Consider the following 23450-nt stretch of genomic DNA (forward strand, 5'->3'; position numbering starts at 1 on the left):
AGAATGTGCAACCTCCTGTTGCTGTTCCTGAAAAGAAGAGGAAGCAGGTTGATTCTAGATCCAGAGTATGGGATCATTTTGAGAAAATAAATGACCACAGTAATGGTGTTACTGTAAAAGCCAAGTGTATTTACTATGCAAAAGTGTATCAGCGTGAGTCAAAAACACTGGTACATCTTCCTTAAGAAACCACATGTTGAGTTGTCTGAAAAATCTCTGCTCCAAGGATACTAGGCAGTCTCTTTTAACATTTCAAGCTGTTACATCTTCTGATTCTGCTCAGCCTATTTGTGGGGAAAATAGGGACCTGGGTATTTAACCAAGAGTCAATTAGGAGGGCCTTGGTTGAAATGATAATCATTGATAAACTCCCCTTTTAGATTTGTGGAGGGAATAGGTTTCAGGAGGTTCATAGCTATTGCTTGCCCTAGGTTTATAGTTCCATCTAGATGAACTATAAATAGGGACATCCTAGTTGTCTATGAAGAGGAGAGACTAAAACTGAAGGCATTTTTAAGGGGAAGCACTCATAGGGTTAGTATCACAACTGACTCTTGGATATCCATCCAAATGATTAACTACATGGTAGTCACTGCCCATTTCATTGATTCTGAGTGGAGGCTTCATAAGAAAATCATTGCACTTCTCCTTATTACCTCTCACAAAGGTGAATATATAGCTAAAGCCCTAGAGACTTGTTTGCTAGAGTGGGGGCTTAGGAATGTCTTTTCTGTGACTGTTGATAATGCCTCATCCAATGACACTGCTATGGGGTTTCTGAAGAAAAAAATGGTATCTTGGGGAACCATCCACTGTGAGGGCAAAGTATATTCACATGAGATGTATTGCCCATATCTTGAACTTGGTAGTTCAAGATGGTCTGAAAGACTGTGATAGTTCTGTCAAGAAGGTTAGGGAGGTGGTAAGATATGTTAGAAGCTCTCCTGCTAGGCTTAGGGATTTGGCTTATTTTTTTAGTATTGAACTTCCAACCAGATGGAACTCTGCCTATTTGATGTTGCAATCTGCATTAAATTACTAGAAAGTGTTTGAATCTTTGGAATCTGATTGTTCTTTCAAGGTTGACTTGGGTAATTCTATTCTTGATTTTATGGACTGGAAATCAGTTGGCAGTTTGGTCCAGTTATTGAAGTGTTTTTATGACATGGTCATTAGAATTTCTGGTTCTTTATATGTCACCTCAAACACATTCTTTACCGAGATTTCTGATCTGTACTGCCTATTGAAGGGCATGGTGGAAGCTGGTGGGGCAGTGGGTGATATGGGAAAAAATATGAAGGCAAAATTTGAGAAGTATTGGGGTGATGTTGATAAAATGAATCTAACGATTTTTTTTTATTTATTTTTATTTGCAAACATTCTAGACCCTAGGGACAATTAGAGTATATACCTACTAAGCTTAATCATATGTATGGTGAGGAAAAGGGTAAACCATACTATGTGAAAGTGTTTGCTGCTCTGACTGAGTTGTTTGATGATTATTCTGTCAGTTGTAACCCTACTGGTGTGAGACTTGTCCCTTCTGCTCCTGTTTCTGTTCAGTATTCATCTGCCTCTTCTGTTTCTGTTGGGAGGCCACAACATTTACTCAAGTCCCAAATTAAAAAACATATATTGGAGTCTGGGGGTAAGAAACAAACTGAGTTGGATATATACTTGAGTGAGGCAATAGTTGAAGAGGGAGAATTTTTTGATATACTTGGATGGTGGAAGATTCACTTTGCTAGGTTTCCAGTTTTGTCTAAGCTTGCTAGGGATGTCCTAGCCATTCCAATCTCAACTGTTGCCTCAGAATTTGCCTTCAGTACATTTGGGAGAGTATTGGATCCTTTTAGGAGTTCATTAACTCCAAAAATTGTGGAAGCATTGGTGTGTACACAAGATCGGATTAGAATGCAAAATACTCCTTTATGTATTGAGGAGAGAATCTGGAAGAGTTGGAGAGGTTTGAAAAAGGTATAACTTTAGTCTTTTGGTCTTTAGTCATTAGTGTTTTACTGTTTTATACTTATATGTTAAATTGTTAATACTTTTAACTTTTGTTTATTTTGCAGAGTTAAGTGGTGATGGTGGAAGTGGGAGATCTCTTGGTTCTACACTTGCTACGATTCCTGTAATGTTATTCTTTACATTACTTGATTTACTTCTGTAGTTCTTCTGATTTTATTGCAATCTTTTACCGTATTTGACTCAATTGCAATCTAATTTCACTAGGTTTTTTTTAGCCCACTATGACTGATTTTATTAGTTACTAGCTTGATCATTTATCAATTTCTTGCACTGGACATCTGTAACCCTGTAAGTATGAAGGCCAGGTAACTTTTACTAAGTTGCTGCCTCAAGTCCCTTGGACATTTGGTTGGTAATGTATGAACTATTTTATTATGTTTGTTCCCGTTAAGTTGGCAATGATGAAGCTTCCACCTTTAATATGAAAATGATTAAGTTGGTGAGTTGCTCTATACTTAAGTTATATTGAAGCAATTTGCCCTTAATCCAATTTGATATGGAAAAAATGCTTACTAAGCCAAAATTGATATAATCCATTCTCTGTGTTTCTTTTTTTTCTTTTTCTTTTTTTTTTCTTTTTTTTTTTTTTTTGTTTAGAATTCTAATGCTTGCTTGTGTACTAATTATTTTCACTAACTTGTCACAATTCACAGAAGAGTAGGTCTAATTGTCTAAAAGTCTAGGAGTTGACAGTTGCTGATTTTGGTGCGTCAGTTCAGTAGTTGTGTATTTTGTAAATTTGAGAAGTTACTTCCTTTACACTTAACACTTGTGTAGAGTTTTGATCATTTTGGTCTGTAAATCTGTAACAACGTAATTTACGTTTTTAAGTGTTAGACACTTAAGACTCTTATGGCTCGTTTGGTTCACGGAATAGGCTGGGAATGACATAACATTCCCAGTAATAGGCCTATTCCGTTGTTTGGTAAGTGTTTCTATTACCAAGAATAATATTCCTAGTAATAGCTTATTCCTCCAAATGAGGTAATAGCTATTACCAGGGGCCCCCTGGTATTAACCTATTCCTAGGTCTTTAGGAATAGATTTTTTATTTTGTTTTCAATTTTACCCTTTTTGCTTAACTTAACTTTCTCTCGTTCTTTCTCTCTTCAGGTGAGAAGATCGGAGTCCCGCGATCCTTTCCTTTTCGTCCCACGACTTTCCACCGCCGGCCACTCGGGATGGCGATGGCCAATCTCCATCCATCGGAGATGTCAGAGAGGGCCAGCGGAGGGATCCCCGAGGTAAGGTTAACGATCGCATGCCACAGGTCTTAAGTACTAATGACAATATAACTGCTATGCAGTTCTATGGGACGTCTAGTGGAAAGATGGTTGAGTTTTTACAGAGTTCGGTTGGTATCATCCACAAAAACCACGTTGAGAGCATTACCATGTTGAGTTAAAGGAGGACATTAATTCCGATGTAAAGGCGAGACAAAAGAAAAGAATTACGTTATGTGTTGAGGGAAATATAAGTGTTTGGCAAAACAACTTTTCTGCAGAGAATAGCTAATGAAACACTTGAGCTACAAGACCTTGTTGAGATAGTTCGTGAATTCTTGCGATCGCGATCGCGTTTCTGTAGCGACAAATGCGGCGCTTTTCTGCAGCGACAAAGGCAGCTCCGGTGACTAGCGATGGCTCTGTTCAATCCCCTGGGATCATCGAGGAGGTCCAGCCTAGATTTCGACGCCGACTGCTTTACCGCCGATCCAGCCAGTGTTGCAACGATCGGAAGGCAACGATGGATTCCTAGCCTCTCTACGGTCGGCCGATGCTGGTTTGATCAATGATCGGCCATTGGCGGTGATCTCGCAAATTCCGACATAGTAAGAGGTTTTCCAGTTGCGCCTCATGTCGTCGCAGGACACCACTCTAGGGCAGCTCTGCTCCAACTCTTCCTTGATCTGGTCGATGAGATAGAACCCTCGCACGGTTTTTCCGTTTGACGGCGCTTGCTTCTCCACACGGCCCCCTTCTGGTGTCGCGTCCAGCAACAATGATCCATCGTCACGTCCAGTGAGGCGAAGACGTAGGGCAAGTGTGACCATAGAATCCTAACTATATATAATAATAATAATAATAATAATAATAATAATAATAATAATAATAATAATAATAACAATAACAATAACAATAACAATAACAATAACAATAACAATATATTTTGTACAAGGGCATTTATGTCTTTTAAACATATATTCCATTTCTATTCCTTACCCAACCAAACGTTGGAATACAATTCCTAAAGTCTATTCCTTCAGCGAACCAAACAACATAATACAATTTCTATTTTATTCCTTACATATTCCATTCCCTATGGAATAGCATTTCTATTCTCTCCAAATTGATATTGTGAACCAAACGGGCCATTAGTGTTAGTTAATAGACTACTTAGTAATACTAATTACTAAGTTAGTATTACAGTATTAGTCTATTACACTATCAGTTATTTATTCAGTTAGATACTAAATTGTTAGCGGTTTAACTTTTTCTATTAATGAGCTTTTGATGTTGATTTTTGAATTGATTTTTACATTTGTTTAAAATCGAAAAACAAACGGATATCCGCCCGATCCGATCCGATCCGAACAATGTTATAACCGAACGAATAAGTTAACAAAAATAAAACGGATTGGAGAGTCAAAACTGAAATCCGAAATCCGTTCAGATTTCCCTCCCCGCCATCCAATCTGATCCGAACATACCCTTAACAATAGCACAACAACGACCAAAAGATTAAAAAAAAAAAAAAAAAAAAAAAAACTTGCAAAGCTATATGAAGATGCCCCATATATTTGTTGTGCAAGCTGCCGTCTAAACAATGCCTGCCAAAACACTGACAAAAGACTTAAACTTGCAAGAGGAAGAAATTGTTAAAAGCTTGCATTCCCATTTGTCAAAAGCTGACCCAAGAACATTTTAATGTTCTAAAAGTTGGTGATGAACCCCTTATTGGGGTTGCTCTAAGTGTCATGTTGGCAGCAGAGGGACAAAATCCACTACTTTAATAATAATAATAATAATAATAATAATAATAATAATGAGATTAAATAAATCCTTTAGACGATTAAATAACTAAGTTTGTAGTTCAATCCTAATTGAATGACTAGAAGTGCAAATTGTCCCTAATTGTATTAGTTTCTCAATTATATCCTCATCACTTTTTGTTTGCCTTTTCCATTTGCAAAGTAATTTTTTTAACCACTTTATATAAAAATTGGTAGAAAATACTAATGGATACCTAATATGAGAACCCGATTGAATCACCTAAACCCGATCAGACCGCATAAACCCATCCATAACCCCCAAAATAAATACTCAAATTAATCCAATCATAAACCCCTTTTTTTAATCCCATTAAACCACCAACTTATTACCCCACTAATCACTCTATTTATTACTAAATTCCATAACTTCCTATTCATTACCCACTAATTACCTATTTATTACCTTATTGACTCACCCAACGAATACTTCTAATCTTACTACTATAAAAGAAGGGAGGAACACAAAAAAGAGGGGACAGATTACTCTTCCTCACATGGGGGGACTCTTCCTCCTCACTCTTCCCCACCACTATTCCTCATACCACTCTTCCACTCTTATGAAGGCTTCACTCTCCACTCTTTCATTCAAGAAGACTCCATCTTCTTTCAACAAAAAGCTCTATCTTAATGTATCAAGTATCCAAACAACATGTACAAATCACCTATCAAAATATAGTGAATTTAGGCTTGGCACCGCGCAAAAAAGACCCGTAATTTCTACCTTTTGCTTTCCACGTAAAAATTATCGTGTCAATTCTTTTTATATTTATCTTTTATATTTTATTTCCCGGTGATTCACCAACTTTCCTGTTGTGTTGGACCCCCAGTGGACTTCCCAAAAGTCCTAAAACCAACAACATGATACTGTTTGGTAAAATAGTTAGCCTATCAGACAGTTTTGACTTATTTTAATCACTATTAGTTGTTTGAATTGGTTAAACAATCCATATGAATGTTTGATTAATTAGTTTTTTGTAATAATTTATTGCTCTAAAATGTTAAAATTCAAAAAGTTGCTCAACGTAGCCTTTTTTATTAGCTTTTTGAGAAAGTCATTTTGTATGTAATAAACTAACAACTAACAGCTAATTTACGAAACATTTTTCTACAATCAATTAATGTTATCAACTAGTTAAACCTACTAACCAAATCAGCTAATATTCATTTATCAAACACCCCCTATATGTACTCTCTTTCTCTACTTCCAACTTGTATTCTCACACTCAAAATATTAATGTAGACACTTGTAATGAGCATGGTTGCAAAAATCGTGCCTAGGCGCTAGGCGGCGCCCGACCGCGTTGAGGAACGTTGAAATCGGCCTCCTCCGCGACCGGGCGCCTAGCTGACCCCCGACCCCCCCCCCCCACCCCCCATCCACCTTTTTTTTCCCCCTAGAAAACTATATATATATATATATATATATATATATATATATATATATATATATATATATATATATATATAATGTAATAGTTTTGATGAGCCAAATTTATATTTTTAGAACTCCCCTATTTTATTTTGAGTCTAGTTGTCTATTAGTCTAAGTCCTAAGTCAAGCCATAAAGTCTACGAAATTCTTAGCAAAATATACTTATCCAGAATGTTACTATTTGAGAATTATTTACCTTAAAAGATACTTAAGGATGAAGCGGCGAAGTGGATAAGGAATAAGGTTGTTGAAGTTAGAGGTTACGGGTTTGAGACTTAATCTCTATATTTTTGAGTAAGAGATAAAGAAGGGGACGACTAAGAAGCAAACTCGGATTAATTTGAGAATTAATCTAAAATGCTACTAAAGCCATTCTGGGAATAAAGATTAAATCCAGAAATATTAACTAATGGGTTAATATGGTGCAATGGTAAAAGCGTGGAAAACATATGTCATTGGGCTTGTGTTCAAATTTCATTAGAAGTATATTTTTGAAGAGATGACACTTGTTAAAGTGCATGCTGCAATGTGGACACATGGAATGCTAAGTTGACTACAAGTTTGGAAGCTTGTGAACATGATAAGGAAGATGCACGTGAATTCTTCTACACATCTTCTTTCTCATTTAAATCTCTTGCTAAATATCTCAAATCATTTCAGAATAAGAAATGGACGAAGATATATTTTTTACTCAAGCAAGAATCAGCAGCAAATCTTTTGGAAGATTTCATCATTTTGAATCCGTCAAGATAAGGAAATTATTTATCGGAGAAGATTCAGCTGATGAGCCGACATATACGACTTTTGAAGATTTGTTAGGTGAGGATTTTCAAACTCACTGTAAGAAGCCCATCTCTTGCATTAAATCACCGCAATGCAAGTTGGCATTAATGTGTAGCTGATCAATATGAATGATCAAGATCAACTGATGCTACAACGGTAATATAGCTTATTCAGCTATATATACCAGATGACTTGAAGACATGAAGCAGAGAAGGCAAGACAATACAAAGAAGCAAAAATTTCAAATATCCACTTTTGAGCTTTCACGAGAGATTCTTCAAGTCCTTAGAAGAGAAATTTGTTTTCTCTAAATCTTACCTCTACTGTGTGTAGAAAGAGGGTTGAGTGTAGCTTTGTGCAAGACACTACCCTGTTGAGTGTAGCTTTGTGCGAGACACTCGTGAGTGTAGCTTTTTGCGAGACACTCGTGGTTGCTGAGTGTAGCTGTGTGCGAGACGCTCGGTGGTGCTAAGTGTAGCTGTGTGCAAGACACTTAGTTGGTGTAGGAGTATAGCTTTGTGCGAGATACTCGGGAGTATAGCTTTGTGCAAGATACTCGGGATTGAGTGTAGCTGTGTGCAAAACACTCGGGAAGTTTCTGTGTGCACTTGATTCACTATTTGTATCTGGGTGAACGAGATAGTGAATTTCCTCCTTGGAGTGAAAGGAGAAGAGCGGACTAGGAGGATTACACCACCTCTGAACCACTATAAATTGCCTCTCTCATTTACTTACTGCTTTTATTTATTATTGCATGCATACTAACCCATTTACTATTCATCTTATTCATTTATCTTATTGATTGGGTTATGTGACTTTACAAGTGCATGCAGACACAATTCCTTTTGGATTCATTCATTGATTCACACGTGATATCACACACATATTGAGTGAACCATCTCTTTAAATATTTTGTTGTGTTGCATGTTGAGTATTTGAGTAACCCATCTTATATTGTGCGAAAATATTCATCTGGGTCTAGTAGTTTTCACGTATGCATGTGAGCATAAATTTGCATACTTATTATTTGAGCCATACCAAGCATATCCATCATATTGCATGTGATATATCTCTTTGATTTTACGTAACATTTGGTTGTTTAAATTATTCCGCTGCGCATCTAAATTTCATATCTTGTTACTTAGAGTTGAAATTACCAAAGTGTTATTAATTGTGAAAAAGTTTAAAAAGTCTATTCACCCCCCCCCCCTCCCCCCTCCCCCTCTAGACTTTTTACCACCCTATCGGGACCACAATATATATATATATATATAATCGGCTCCTAGCACCTTTTTCAACACGGGTAATGAGGCCACATGAAAAAAAAAAAAAAAGTTTATCCGTGTTTGCCACATGAGGAGTATAATTGAGAAGTAGAAATTGAAAGTACATGTAATAAAACCCATGCTCGAAAATAAAATAAAATAAAAAAACAAAATTAGGCACGAATTTTCAGTAAAAAAAAATGAAATAGAGTCCGGTATAGTTTTCTGGAACATATTAATAACTAGACCCATACTGTAAGTTGTTTCATGTCCTACATAAACTAGGATACTCAAGAAATCTGTTGGACAAATAGATTCACATCTCTTACAATCAACACAGTCCTTTATTCTTGGAGCGGAAGTAATTTGTTTAGCTTTAAATCCGTCCCACAGTACCATTTCTAATATATCAATAAGGCAGGCTCAGACACATTGAGTATATCCTATACATATATCATAAATCTTTATGGGATTGATAATGAAAGATTTTGCAAACAATTAAGGTACGAAAAATGATCTCAAGTACTATAACTAAACTTTGATATTTTAGTAGTATTTATGGACAAAAAGTGTAGAGCCTTCACACCTCAAATATAATGGTGAAAATCCTCCACTGCGAATAAATCTACGATTGTCAAAACTTAATCCTATTTTCATTACCAATATTATGTGGTCTAATGGTACTTAGATTGGATTTCCATTTAAAAGGTTATGAGTTTGAGCCTTAGTAGAGGCGTTATTGGTTTTTTGTGTTTCAATAAGTTGAGAAAGTATATGAACAGATATTACATTGTAATAGAGCCAGTAGCATTCAAAGAAACCCTATTTTCATTCTCACAATATGCAACCCAATAACTAACCATACTTAATTTGTTATTTCATTATTTGTGACAAATTATACCGTGGACCGCGGTTCACAATGCATTGTGGTCCAGTTATCAAATATGCAGTGCAGTTTCATTTCAATACAACTACAGTATCATTTTAATATACTTACAGTTTTGTTGGACAATATACACTAAAATATGTGAAATTATTATTCAGTTTCATTTTGTATTGCAGTTTCATTTGATAAAAAATCATAAAAATAATACGTGAAACAGTGTTAATTTAGATACACTATAGTGTTTGCCGTTTTGGACCATGGTCCACAGTATAATTGTTGTTTATTTGTAAAGTGATTGTATTTTTGTGGGCAAATTTTTATGTGGACTACAGTCCACACAATTGTATGTGCCATGAATAAAAAGTATATTTTAATATATTAAATGTAAATTGAGTACCAAAAGTATATTATTTTGTATATTATCAAATAATGTATGTTCAATACACATAATATATATTTAGTACATACAAAATGTATTTTCTATTCGTGGTCCACACATATAAATGGACCATGATCTATGAAATAATGATTGATTTTTTTGTAGGGTAGTTAATTTATGGCAAATTTTTGTGCTGATTATGGTTAACACAACATTGCGTAAATCGTTATATCGTGGACCATGGCCTACAGTGCAATGTGGACCCTGATTCAATACACAGAATTCATGTTCATAATGTACAAGATCATGTTCATAATACACATTCACATAAACAAGATATAATGAACATGAATTTTGTGCATTATGAACATGAATTCTGTGTATTATATAGCTGAGTACACATAAATACTTAACATAATACACAGAATTCATGTTCATTATATCGTATTTATGTGTATGTGTATTATGAACATGAATCCTATGCATTACGAAGTCAAATTCTGTGTATTGTACCAGGGTCTACAGTGCACTGTGGACCCTGGTCCACAATATAATTTGCAACAGTGTGTGTACCATAACAAAAGGTACATTATTTGTATACTGAATATACATTATACAAAATAGTATTTCTTAGTACTTAAATAATACACTTTTTAAAAAAAATATATAATGTAAATTTTTAATATATTAAAAGTACATTATTTATATACTGAAAATTATGATAGCATGGTGTACATATCTGATTAATCTATGGTCGACACATCTAATTGTTAATCTTTGGCAAATTATATCGTGCAACGCGGTGCATAATCGATTATGCACCGCGCATCAAAACGACGTCATTTTGTTTAATGAAAAGAAACGACATTCGTTTCTCGCCGTTCCGCAAAAAGTAACTCTGTTATTCAGTTTCATTTTGTATAGACTGAAGTTTCAGTTAAACACAACTACAGTTTCAGTTCGATATAACTACAGTTTCATTCGATATTTATAGACTCAAATATGTGAAAATGTCATTTAATTTTATTTTATATACATTATAGTTTTATTAAAACACAACTACGTGATCATTTTGATATAATTACAGCTTCATTGTACAATATACACTCAAATATGTAAAATGTTATTCAGTTTCATTTCACAACAACTACAGTATCATTTTGATATAACTGCAATTTCATTTAATAATATAAAAATAATACGTGAAGCAGTGTCAGCTTAGATATATTGTAGTGTCAGTTGGTAATTAACATACAAAAAAATGCGCGCTCCGTTAACACTAACAGAGCACTGTTTCTTTAAGTAAAAAAACGACGCCGTTTTGACCTAGGTGCATGTGCACCGCGGTCCACGATATAACAACCCTTAATCTTTCGAGTCTTTCGGGTAAAAAGAATTAGGGTGTGTTTGGAAATCCGAAAAATGATTTCTAGAAATCATTTTCCGGGTTTCCAATGTTTGGAAAGAAGGAAAATTTGAAGTCAATTGAAAATGAGGTACTGGTCAATGGAAAATGAGCCTATTTTTAAGGAAAACAACTTCCCCTTTAAAAAAGGGGAAGTCATGACTTCTTCATTTCTTCACTTCAAGAGCAGTTGACTTTCTTCATCTTCATTGGCTTCTTCATCCTTTGGCTTTTGGGCTCACTGATTTCCGGCAGGTTTCCACCGGAAACCTGAGCACTAGTTTCCTAAGCTTTGGTTTCCGGCGAAAATCTGGTTTCCGCCGAAAACCAAAGGTTTTTTTTTTTTTTTTTTTTTTTTTTTTTTTAATAAAATAGTAAACAACCCATCTGGTTTAAGCACAGAAACCAGATCTTAGTTTCCGGCGCAAAAACCAGATGATTTCCTGCCGGAAGTCATGGTTTCCGGCGGAAACCAGATCTTGGTTTCCGCCAGAAACCAGACATGGTTTCCGGCGGAAAACAGATTTTGGTTTCCGCCGGAAACCATGAATATTATGTTTTTTTTTTAATAATAAATAATATTATTATTTAATTTTAAAAATAAATATTATTATTTATAATATTATTGTAAATTTTATATATTTTAAATAAAATAATTAATTATATAAAATGTTTAATTATACAATTTTACATCATTTCCGAAAAATGAGCCAAACACTAAAAAACAGTTTTTCATTGTACAACCAAACAAAGGAAAGGAAAATGACTTCTGGAAAATGACTCATTTTTCAAAAGTCATTTTCCAGAAGTCATTTTCCTGCTTTCCAAACATACCCTTAATGAAAAAAAAATGAAAGAAAAGAAATTGGGCTGCCCGCTTAAAAGCCCAATCCAAAACTTTGAATTCGGGACAAAGAGAAAGAAGAACATTCAAACTGTCCGTATACTCGATAGGTTCCATCGCTACTTCTCGACTCGGATTGCAGGAACAATGGCAACTGGCCCTGCTACTGCACGTTCTCTACCGTTTCCGGCGCTCATTTTTGTGTTATCCCTCTTCACTTCACGCTATCTCGTTTCCGGCGACGAACTTTCCTTAGGTAAAGAACGCCCTCTGCAATTCTAGGGTTTGAAAACTTTTCATTTTGCTTTCAGTTTTTTTTTTTGCCTTCGAAGTTAAGAAATGCTGCTGTCTAGATTATAGTTGCTTCATAAATGTAACACGAGCTGCGTATTAGCATTGTGGAATGAGTAATATTATATAAAATTCATATCATGGAACATAGATGGATGTTTGATCTCTGTCTCACATATATTTATGCTTTCCTGTTTCCTGCAGCTGTTTCTCAGCATACCAGTTTGCAGCTTTCTCCTGCTTTACCAGTGGAAAATTCTCCAGGTTCTAGGCCTGGAGCTAAAGTACTCTGTGAAAGAGTTCAAATTCGTGGCTTGCCCAGGCTTAAAAATCTTAACAAATATGCCAATTCAGTGTTAGTCAACATTTCACATGTAACTACAGGTGGCCGTCTGCCTAATGTTGAGGTCTGTTTCCATAGGTGAGGCATATCAGAGCAATTGAATCCTCTGCTCTTGCATATAGTGTGTCAGTTAGTTTTCTCAGTATGATGATTACAACATTGGAAGTCCAATGTATACACCCAAATTTCATACTCAACAGTGAAGATCTTTAAAAATAACAAATAACTATATCAACCTCTAAATAACAGGGACCAAGTTTCCTGCAAATAATGGTACTTAGACACCTCACATGGGATTGCTCCAGGTGGGGATTGACCCCGACCTCATTCTAGGGGGGCCTCAAGCTCAACTATTGGGCCAAAGCCATCAGTGGCAGCATGTTGATTACATATAATAAGGATATTTTTGGAGTAATTAGTAGACAGAAATGAACTGGAACTTGCTACATTGCAGGAACCAATCCCGTGGTATAGGGATGTGCCCCCAAGGCCAATGGGCAAGAATAACAAAGGGGTCATTGATTAGATCAATGTCACCTTTTGATCACAAGTTTTTGGATTTCCGGATTTTGGGCTCATCTAAACAAACCCTTCAGGTGTCCCTACATGAAGGTTAGTTCTGTATTCATGAAATTAATTTCCCTTTGGTTTCACATTTTAACTTGTTGTATAATCTCAAGATCTCTATTACAGAATTTTACTTGTACCGGATTGTTTTTTTGGTACTTGGAATACTGTTGATGGCGGTGGCATCCTCTCTTAGCAAGTCTCTAGTATTCTACTACAGTGGTGCTATGGTTGTTGGGATTTTCCTTGTGATATTGATGGTCCTATTCCAGGTGACAATTCAACTACAAAATATAGGCATAATGTTGATGCTCATACAATTGTCATTGATATGTGTGCAAAGAAGCTGATTTATTTCAATTTAAAAATTATAGAAGAATTGAAGTTTTTAACTTCACGTTAATTAGTTAATATGCTGCTTGATGCAAATAAACAGTATTGACGACTGACAAATTTTCTTTTTCCCCCTTGATGCTAAACTTGTTTTAAACTTTGAACTGACATTTTGTCAAATGTAATGGCAGGGGATGAAACTTCTTCCAACTGGTAGAAAGAACTCACTAGCAATATTCATTTACTCATCCCTTGTGGGTATCTATCTTTTTGTCAGACTTTTCCGTTGTCATGCAAAATGTTGTTTTTCTAAATAATTAAGCAATCTGCTTTAATTTCTATTCAGGTTGGTTTGGGGTCTTTCTTACTTCGCTATGTGCCTACAGTGTTGCGCATGATACTTACAGAGATTGGTATTGGTGAAGACATGTACAACCCTGTATGTAAGTTTCTAATTGTTAGTTGTATTCACTCACCCAATGTTTTTACAGAAGAGTGAAAGAAACATTATGCCATGGGCTGTGTTTCTTCCATTCAGTGATGTGACCTCATTGACCCCTGATGGTACAATCATGTTTCGCAGCTGGCAATTTTTTTGCTCCTTTTCCTTGTAATTGTTGGAGCTTGGTTGGGGTTTTGGGTGGTTCGCAAAGTTGTACTCACAGATGATGGATCAATTGATATGGGCGTATCTCATTTTATTGCTTGGGCGATACGAATTGTTGCCTCAGCTATGATTCTTCAGGTTTTGTGTTATTTTTAATATTATCCTGCAGGCAGTCTTACTTCTAATCACCTTAAGAGTTGAGGTTTTTAAATGTACACTGAAAAGGTAATTTTTTTTTTTTTTAAAATTCTTCAGAGTACCGTAGACATTTTATTGTCTGCAGAGGCATTGGTATGTGGAATTTTGGTCTCATCAATATTGAGAAGAATATGTCATCTCAAATTTATACGCTTGATATACAAGTGAGTTGCTTGCTTTTCTTGAGCAAACTTATCTTTCATTCTGTGTGTGCCTCGTTGTCTCAGATTTTTCTGGGGAATGGGATACCGGCACTCCCCTGTGGTATTTTTCTCCATTAATTTCTAGTTTCTTACACTATCCCGTAACTTCTTGTGTAACACATCTAGGAAATCATCAAGAATGATTGGGAACATCTGTGAAATATTATTGGATCTGTTTACACCAGAATACAAGGAGTCATATCCTAGACCTCCAAGCAATGGTACTTACCAAGGTTTGCTTGCTTTTATTTTTGTGTGAATACTCAATGCTGTATGTTAAAAACTAATTGGATATGCAGACTAAAGTTCCCTCCACTGTACATTATTCATTCTGTTTCTCCTTAACCAAGCTATATTTGAACCTTACTGAACTTGTTCCACCAGTAAGATTTGTGTATTCATATCATGGATAATTTTCATTTTTACAAGCATGTTACGAAGCTTGAATATTTGCAAGCATTTGGATCTTTCTTTTTCTTATTTTTTACTTTATGAAATAGGTTGTGAATACATTGCTGGCTGGATTAGTATAGCACTCAACTTTGCTGAACTTCCATTTCTCTTAATTGTTTCCTTCTCCATCTCAATGTTCTTCAAGTACCTGTGAATTTGGTTTTCTGTTGTGCTCATTTCTTTTTCTGGGCTTTGTTGTTCCACGTTGCCACACTGTTTCCTCTCGTGTAATTAAATGAGATATCAATTTTATTTGTTAGTACTCGTGCTGCTCTTTACTGGCTATATGTTTCCGAATTCTACTAACTTGAAATTACTTGCTGGACCCAAATTGATTGCTCTTAAATGTTACCATTCCAACAGGTTCAACCAGCAAGTCACCAAAACCTTTGTCAGATTCAGATACATTCTACTCTTCATACCACAAAACTCCAGAACGAAGAAAAATCTCAAAGGAGGATTTGGAAAAACTCACACAACAGACCACAAAGAAGGCCATGGAAGAGCTGGTTGCTTCCCCAGATTTCAGTAAATGGGCTGTTGCTCATGCAGACAGGATTACTTTGGCACCCAAAAAAGCTACACCTGATAGGCAGCGAAGGTGGTACAATTGGTCTTAAAGCAATTAATGTCGAATTCATATTTCCATCAGATTTGTTGTAAACAATGTTGGGGCCTTGTGCATTTCTATGTCAACAATGTTGTATAATATACAAATATACAACTGTCTTTGACTGAAATCTAACTAGGATAGTATCATCAACGTAGTAGATTGTAACTGTGGCGACGATGATGTTAACTATTAGCTTCATAAATTATAAATATGCGTGGCGGAAACATGGAAACTTTTTGCCCAAATTCCTTCAAATAGACTCATTGCTACTCTCTTGTCATCGTTGAAACGCCATGAATTTGCTGCATCGTTATGGTGCAGGATGAAGATGAGAATGAAATGGCTCCTTGAAACTTGGATGCTGCAATGGCAATGAAATTGTTAAACAATTTGAGTTGCTCGTCGTCAGAGAGATGCGATGAAGGTTAACAATTTATGAAAGAAGTTCAGCCGTACGTGGCGGCGCAGCGGGATACGCCAAAATCATCGATACTACTTTTTTGTCTTCCATAATTTATGTTTAAGCTTTAATTAGGAAAACATGGATTAAGTACTCGAGAATTGGTATTTTGTATCTGTAAATAAGATTCACCGCCGGCCAAATGACAGTTCGTTGAAATCTCGCGCGGTGAAGGTGGGGTCCACCACCTGTTTTACCTTCATCCGTTGCCTCCAATACTGGACAGCACATTGCTTTTGCTGTGCTTTCTGCGAACCCTAATGTCCATGTCGTCTGCGCTTTCTAGACCATGCATTTCTATTCAAAACCAGCGGCCATGGAGTTTCTCCTCTACGGCTGTTTGGGCTCCGGGAGCTCGATACAGCTTTCATTTCGGTGAGCGATCGGTTGGTGTTCATTCCGTAAGTCTTTCGTCTTTCAGTTGTGATCGGGCCATGAGATTGTTGTCTCGTTGCAAGGTTTTTGGGGAGACGGAAGGCGCCTGGAATGACGCCAGCAGCGCCGTAAAGGATGAGCTATTCGTTAGATTTTTCAGGGAGGCTTGGCCGTATTTTCTTGCACACAGAGGCAGTACATTTGTTGTGCTAATCTCTGCTGAAATCGTTGATAGCCCTCATTTGGATCCGCTTCTTATGGCAAGTCTTCAATGTTCTTTTTGCATTTTAAGACTTAATGTGATTGGTAAATAGCTTTTTGCTGATTGGGTTAGTGAGTTTGACTAGTTGATAGCATTAGCGGATTGTAGAAAAGTATTTGATAAATTAACTGTGAGCTGATAGTTTATTACATGCAAAATGACATTCTCAAAAAGCTGATTAAAGCAGCATTTCGAATTTTAGCATTTTAGATCAATAAGCTGCGACAAAAAATTAATTACCCCATATTGATTGTTTAACAAGTAAAATAACTAATAGTGATCAAATAAGTCAAAATTGGCTGGTAAGCTAACTATGTTAACAAACATGGCCTTACTCTACGTTCTTCACATAATTGATTGATTCCAACCGGCAACCGAAGGTTTACTTAGAGTACATGCAAGTTGAATAAATTTTGATTGTACTTTCCACCTATTCCTTCTCTTTTTGCTTAGGAATTGTTTTGTTATTAGGTTGAACCTTCTTTAGTTGTACATTGGATTTTCACTAGTGCTTGCCCACTTTGAGTGAATGTTTTACACAGGATATCTCTCTCCTTCATGGTCTGGGAATCAAGTTTGTTCTTGTGCCGGGGACTCATGTGCAGATTGACAGGCTTTTGGCTGAGCAGGGTGAGTTTTAAATGCTGCATATTTCTTCTCTTTCTATGTTTTGGCTGGCATATATCTAAAGTATAGCCACTTACATTGTTTCTTCAATGGTATCCTGATCTGGTAGCTAAGAAGTAGTTTTTCTTTTTTCTTTTTTGGTTGAAATCTTTTTGTATGCTCTTATAATTTACTTCCATGAAACTAATGTTATCTGCAATGCATCTAGTGTGTGCCTCAGTGCCTGCACGATTTTTCTTTGGAGTGGCAGTGGCAATTGGATGTTATTGTGGGGAAGTCTAGTTTTGTTCTTTTTCCATTGAAAATAGCCCTTCTAATCTTTTGTAAGACTTTAAGGAGATGATGCACAAAGCCATGAAGGGAGTTTGAATCAGTGAACCCAGCACAGCTTATTAACTAGTTGCAATTTAAATGGTATTCTCATGAGACAATGAACTTATTATTTCTTCTGGCAGGTAGTGAGCCCAAGTATGTAGGTCGCTACAGAGTGACAGACTCTTATTCACTCGAGGCTGCAATGAGTGCAGCTGGAAGAATTCGTATTATGTTAGAGGCGAAGTTGTCACCTGGACCTTCTTTGAGTGTTGTCCGCAGGCATGGAGACAATAATCGTTGGCATGATGGTGTAAGTGTTGCCAGTGGTAATTATCTAGCAGCTAAGGTGGGTGTTTCATGTTTCAGCACATGTGTTTCGGCCTACTTTTCTAGATCCCTTTTTAATTTTATACTGTCAACTGCAAATTAATCATTTTTCAAGTTTTTATTTCTTTCAGTATGTTAGGTACCATTTAATCATACAGGCTAACATATATCTTTTACTATAGAGAAGAGGAGTTGTGGAGGGAGTTGATTATGGATCAACTGGTGAAGTGAAGAAGATAGATGTATCTCGAATTCGTACAAGGCTTGATCGGGACTGCATTGTGTTAATAAGCAATCTTGGTTATTCTAGCTCTGGACAAGTATTAAATTGCAAGTATGCTATGTTTGATATTTCAGCAACTATAATGTATATTTTTCCCTTTTGGATAGTTGCTGTTGATTCTAGTGGACTGATATATATGTGTGGTACATATGTTGCAGCACATATGAAGTTGCTACAGCTTGTGCTTTGGCCCTTGGTGCAGAGAAACTAATTTGCATTATAGATGGTCCTATTCTGGATCAATCTGGACGTCTTATTCGTTTCTTAGCTCTTCAGGATGCAGACTTACTGGTCCGTAAAAGAGCTGAGCAAAGTGAAACAGCAGCTAATTATGTGAAAGCTGTTGGTCAGGATGAACTTGCTCAATCAGGCTATAAAGGTTCAAATGGGAATGGTTTAAACCATAGATATAATGCCACATTTCAGAACGGTGTTGGTTTTGACAATGGCAATGGACTGTGGTCTAGTGAACAGGGTTTCGCTATTGGAGGACAAGAGAGGCTAAGCCGATTATATGGCTACCTTTCAGAATTAGCAGCTGCAGCTTTTGTTTGCAGAGTAAGTCACTTCCTCCCCCTTTCCCCCATGCCAAACCACCTCTCCCTCAACAAGACAAATAAATAATATGATCTTATACTCTATTACTCCTTTTAAAAAGAAATTTTTTGAACTCTGAGTTTGAACTCTCTTGAATATACACATTGAATCCTAACATATATTAAATGTTGATCAGAGAAGTTTGATTTATTCTAAAAGCCAAATGCATTGACTATTACATCACAAACTTGACCCCAAATTTAAACCAAATGCCAAAAACTAGTCAAAAAGTTTTAGATGCAAACTACATCCATATGCTCTGTGCAGCTTGAGTGTATTGATAGTTTAGTGTAAACCATGTAATCCTGTTACTAATTTTTCCCCTCAGGGTGGGGTTCAAAGAGTTCATCTGTTGGATGGCACTATTGGTGGAGTTTTACTTAAGGAATTGTTTCAAAGAGATGGAGTTGGTACAATGGTGGCTAGGTATGGATATATGGAATCAGTAAATGAGTCATATGCTGAAATTTCATTTGTCAAATGGTTTTTTTTTTCTTTTTCCAGATCTGGAAACTCTATGTATGAGCTTGCTTGAATAACAGATGCCCACTTAGCTTTCATTTGCCAATGTTATGTTATTTAAGTCTCATATAGTCATATATTCAAAGTTTTGTCATCCAAGTCTTCTGGATCTCACTTGTGGAGGCTCAGTTTGTGTTCTTAACATACTTAGATGGCCAACAATTTTGATTTGTTTTAGTATGCCTTCATCAATGCCTGTATACCTAACCTAGCACTTCACTATTTCTAATATTATCAGCTAATGGGGCTATGGGAGATTAATATGGAATAATATCTTTCCTTCAGATTTTGTTACTTGGTACTCACGGTGAAGTGGGATAATAACTACGGAGTATTATATTATAGCTAGATTGATGAGTAGGGAACTTGATTATATTGTTACAGTAGGGCAGCGAATGTTTTTTCTGTTGTTAGTATGTTTCCTACCTCTAATTTTGCAATGAATATGTATCAGTGACCTTTATGAAGGAACAAGAATGGCAAGAACAGATGATATTCCTGGAATAAAACAGTTATTGCAGCCTCTAGAAGAGTCTGGGACTTTGATAAGGAGGACAGAGGAAGAGGTATAATTTGGTCCTTGTGCTTTCTTATTTATCAATTCCGAGTTCCAACTCTTAATCCATAGCTGTCTGGTTCAAACCAAAAAGGTCAATAGGTCACTCCCACTTGGAATCCTTTGCTGGGTAGGGTCACAAGGCAGCATTTACCCAATGCACTATCCTTTAATAGTTGTTGTGGTTTCCCTTGTCATCCATAAGTTATCCCCATTCTTAATTGTGTGTGTTATTTTATTCTAGCTACTCGACATGTTGGATTCATTCATTGTTATGGAGAGGGAAGGTCAAATTATAGCATGCGCTGCTCTCATTCCACACTACAAAGAAAAATGTGGAGAGGTTGCTGCTATTGCTGTTTCTCCAGATTGCCGTGGCCAAGGAAAGGGAGATAAATTACTCGGTATGACAACAAAACTCTTATGTCAAAAGCATTCTACCCTTCAGACTTAATTTGCACAGGAGAAAGTATTTATTTACCCAATACCTCATTGCAGATTTGCAGTTTCAATTACTAGAAACAGATTCTGAAGAATTAAAAATAACAAAATAAACTCCTAGGATCTTTGGCTCTTTGCTGTAATCCTCTGTGTTGTAGTGTGACCAATATTCCAAAGCAATGTTAGCATGAGTTCTTGGTCACAGAAAGATTGACAGCTAACTGATATATTTACAGATTACGTTGAGAAGAAAGCATGTTCTCTTGGACTGGAAATGCTCTTCCTCCTCACTACTCGCACAGCTGACTGGTATGGGTTTCCTACATTCTATTCAGAAATGGTATTCTTGTTGACAATTCGCTATGCTTAACAGGTTTATAAGGCGTGGGTTCTCAGAATGTTCCATTGACAATATACCAGAGGAAAGAAGGAAGAAGATCAATCTCTCGCGTAGATCAAAATATTACATGAAGAAGCTGCTACCTGATAGGAGTGGTATTCGCCTTGACAATGCTTTCACGTAAGCACCATCCATATCTGGCTTTTGCTGCTAGCAATGCTTTTATAAGAATGCGGAGAGAACACAAGTATTAGTATCATAGAATCCATTTCATACAATGGATCTTAGCCTTTTGCAGCCTATAACATATGGTTGAGAATTGAGATATGTCTAAATGCAGAATTTCTTATTTAATAAAAAATTAATTTCCCATACAAAGGTTCGGTAAAGTTCGCTTTATTAATTTCAAGAAACTTGGCTTGGGCTCATTCCTGAAGACACACCCAAACTTTATAAGTTAAGCAAGATGCAAGAGACACTATTTATAGCCTGAGAGAAAATTTCAATTCATCCCTCCATCTTGGGAGGGCCTCTCCACTTGAAATTGTCGGCATAGGCCTTAATCTGCAAACAGATTCACAAAAAGAATTGTTGATAACAATGTGTGTCAATTTACTAAAAATGCATAGTGGAATGAGAAGCCTTCAAACCTTCAACAATGGTGTATGGTGTTTCTTGACCTGCAGAGATAAAAATAGGTTAATTAATATAATTACTACACATTTACTCACACACCAATGAAATAAACAAGTGTATGACTCCAGTCGTCTTGTTCATTTATATAGAGTGCTATCGGTTTCAATCATACACCAATTCACAAGCATTCAAATCCTACTGTCTCAAATAGCAATGCATAAATTTACACTGCACCAAATGGTTGTGTATATATAAACATGATATTATTGATTTTTCAGATGTTCTAGTTTCTAGCACTAGAGCTTAGAGGTTGCAAGAAATGTATTTTTCAAAGATAGATACGTATCCCTAACTGAAAGTTTTGTCAAGACTGGTCATTTCATAAAGCATTCCTAATGAGGTCAAAACAATTTTAAAGATACAGCATATTTGGATGCAAGCATGCATAATTGAATTACTGTAAGGAGCTTTAAAACACAAGCAAATACAGAATAAATAAAGAGAAACAAATTCAGTACCGTATACTCCCATCCATGTCTTTCAGCAAATGCTTTTGCAGCATCTTCACTGTCAAAGCCCAGCGCAGCATCACCAACATTGGCATATGCATCCCCTGTGGACGTCCAACCCATCAATGGGTTTTCCCATCTACACATATGTAACCAAGAAAAGCGTCATCCTTCAATGTGTATCTTACCAATATAATCTGTTTACATGTGCAGTTTTCAACTTTAAAAAGAACAGAAACAGTTTTATCATGAAGTCCAATACTCCACAGTAAAGAAGCAAAAATGAAGCATACTTCTGAGTCGATAAAAAGTTGATTTTCCATCTCCCAACTTTTCCAGATCCTTGCTGACTAGCAGTTCGCGCAGGAGAGAAAATAATAACCTGATAAGTACCATTGATGAATAAAAGCAAATGAGGTCCCATATCCATGCAAACTAACAATGGCATCACTGTTTTCACCGGAACTCAAATTATTATTAAAAAAACCAAAACAAAAAAAAAAAAAAAAACTTACAACATGAATATCAACAGAATAGACAATTAACAGTCAGGAAAGTAAACAACTTTATTTAGCATATTGAACCCTATTTTGTGCCCAGACTTATATGTGAGGCTGCAGGAAGAGTTCATAATACAAGAGAAAAAAAAACTTCTCTGAAATAATGAAATTACAGGGAAAATCTCAGCAGTCCAGTTTAGTAAAAATTCACACAAAATACAAATAGTAATACATGAAGTAGTGATATTGCTTAGATGAGATGCGAGTTAATACGCAGATAAGAAACCAATAGCGAACTGCTGAAGCAAATACGCGGGAGAAAAGCCCTAAAATGAATCGACTACAAATGTAATATTTAGCCAACACGGGAACCTAATAACTCCTAGACATTCGATTCAGGTCACATTCGATTAGAAAATGAAGCATATAAAGCAAAGCAGATGGCATTACGTACCTTCCTACGAAGATGCTCTTGGGGTATACCGGAGACCATACCGATCTCTCCCCGTTGGATCTCTACGAGTGAGTCCGATAATGCAGAGAAAGACCTCGATAATGGAGTCAGAGGGTATCGATAGGGCTGACGCGAATGCGTCACTGCTCGCCGCAGGGAGCTCGCCATTTCCCGGAGCAGAGATGATCGCAAACCTTGCGCAGAATGGGCGCATACACGAAAGCAGACCCCGGCTCCTCACCAGTAATAGAAATTACGGAGTAATTTTTTTTTCTTTTAAAAATGACAGCAGTATGAAAGGTAAAAGAGTAAATATCGGCAAGGTACTTCGAGTTTGGGGGTTTCGTCACTTTTATTTCTAAACTTTTATGGCCCGTTTGGTTCCCGGAATAGGTCGGGAATGACATAGCATTCCCAGTAATAGGCCTATTCATTTGTTTGGTAACCATTTCTATTACCAGGAATATTATTCCTGATATTGGCCTATTACCTTAAATAAGGTAATAATTATTACTTGGGCCCCCCTTGGTATTAGCCTATTACTGAACGCTCAGGAATAGA

The 23450-nt window shown here is 36.4% G+C and overlaps 3 protein-coding genes across 4 annotated transcripts; 2 read left to right on the forward strand and 1 right to left on the reverse strand.

Annotated features, from left to right (window-relative positions):
- Positions 1-12146: 12146 nt before the first annotated feature.
- Positions 12147-15930, forward strand: LOC109168922. Of its 2 annotated transcripts, none has more exons than XM_019317784.1 (10): positions 12147-12333; positions 12573-12789; positions 13166-13323; positions 13405-13550; positions 13803-13865; positions 13958-14050; positions 14195-14356; positions 14474-14580; positions 14746-14852; positions 15436-15930. In XM_019317784.1, the coding sequence occupies exons 1-10, from the start codon at positions 12225-12227 to the stop codon at positions 15690-15692; spliced, it is 1419 nt and encodes a 472-aa protein (XP_019173329.1). In that variant the 5' UTR covers positions 12147-12224; the 3' UTR covers positions 15693-15930. The 2 variants fall into 2 exon arrangements, with proteins under 2 accessions (XP_019173329.1, XP_019173330.1); XM_019317785.1 differs by having other exon boundaries at positions 14746-14840.
- A 107-nt stretch (positions 15931-16037) lies between these two features.
- LOC109168921 (probable amino-acid acetyltransferase NAGS1, chloroplastic) lies at positions 16038-21113 on the forward strand. The gene is made up of 10 exons (XM_019317783.1): positions 16038-16780; positions 17325-17412; positions 17865-18070; positions 18234-18385; positions 18493-18892; positions 19260-19357; positions 19908-20019; positions 20254-20413; positions 20687-20759; positions 20824-21113. Exons 1-10 carry the CDS (start codon positions 16406-16408, stop codon positions 20972-20974), a joined length of 1815 nt encoding a protein of 604 aa, XP_019173328.1. The 5' UTR covers positions 16038-16405; the 3' UTR covers positions 20975-21113.
- Positions 21114-21117: 4 nt separating this feature from the next.
- On the reverse strand, positions 21118-23145 carry LOC109168923 (NADH dehydrogenase [ubiquinone] iron-sulfur protein 4, mitochondrial-like). The gene is made up of 5 exons (XM_019317786.1): positions 22890-23145; positions 22229-22317; positions 21945-22074; positions 21441-21470; positions 21118-21354 (listed from the first exon to the last, which is right to left on the reverse strand). The coding sequence occupies exons 1-5, from the start codon at positions 23055-23057 to the stop codon at positions 21298-21300; spliced, it is 474 nt and encodes a 157-aa protein (XP_019173331.1). The 5' UTR covers positions 23058-23145; the 3' UTR covers positions 21118-21297.
- Between the last annotated feature and the right edge of the window lie 305 nt (positions 23146-23450).

Source organism: Ipomoea nil, unplaced genomic scaffold, assembly GCF_001879475.1.
Source record: "Ipomoea nil cultivar Tokyo-kokei standard unplaced genomic scaffold, Asagao_1.1 scaffold3231, whole genome shotgun sequence".
Classification (NCBI taxonomy): domain Eukaryota; kingdom Viridiplantae; phylum Streptophyta; class Magnoliopsida; order Solanales; family Convolvulaceae; genus Ipomoea; species Ipomoea nil.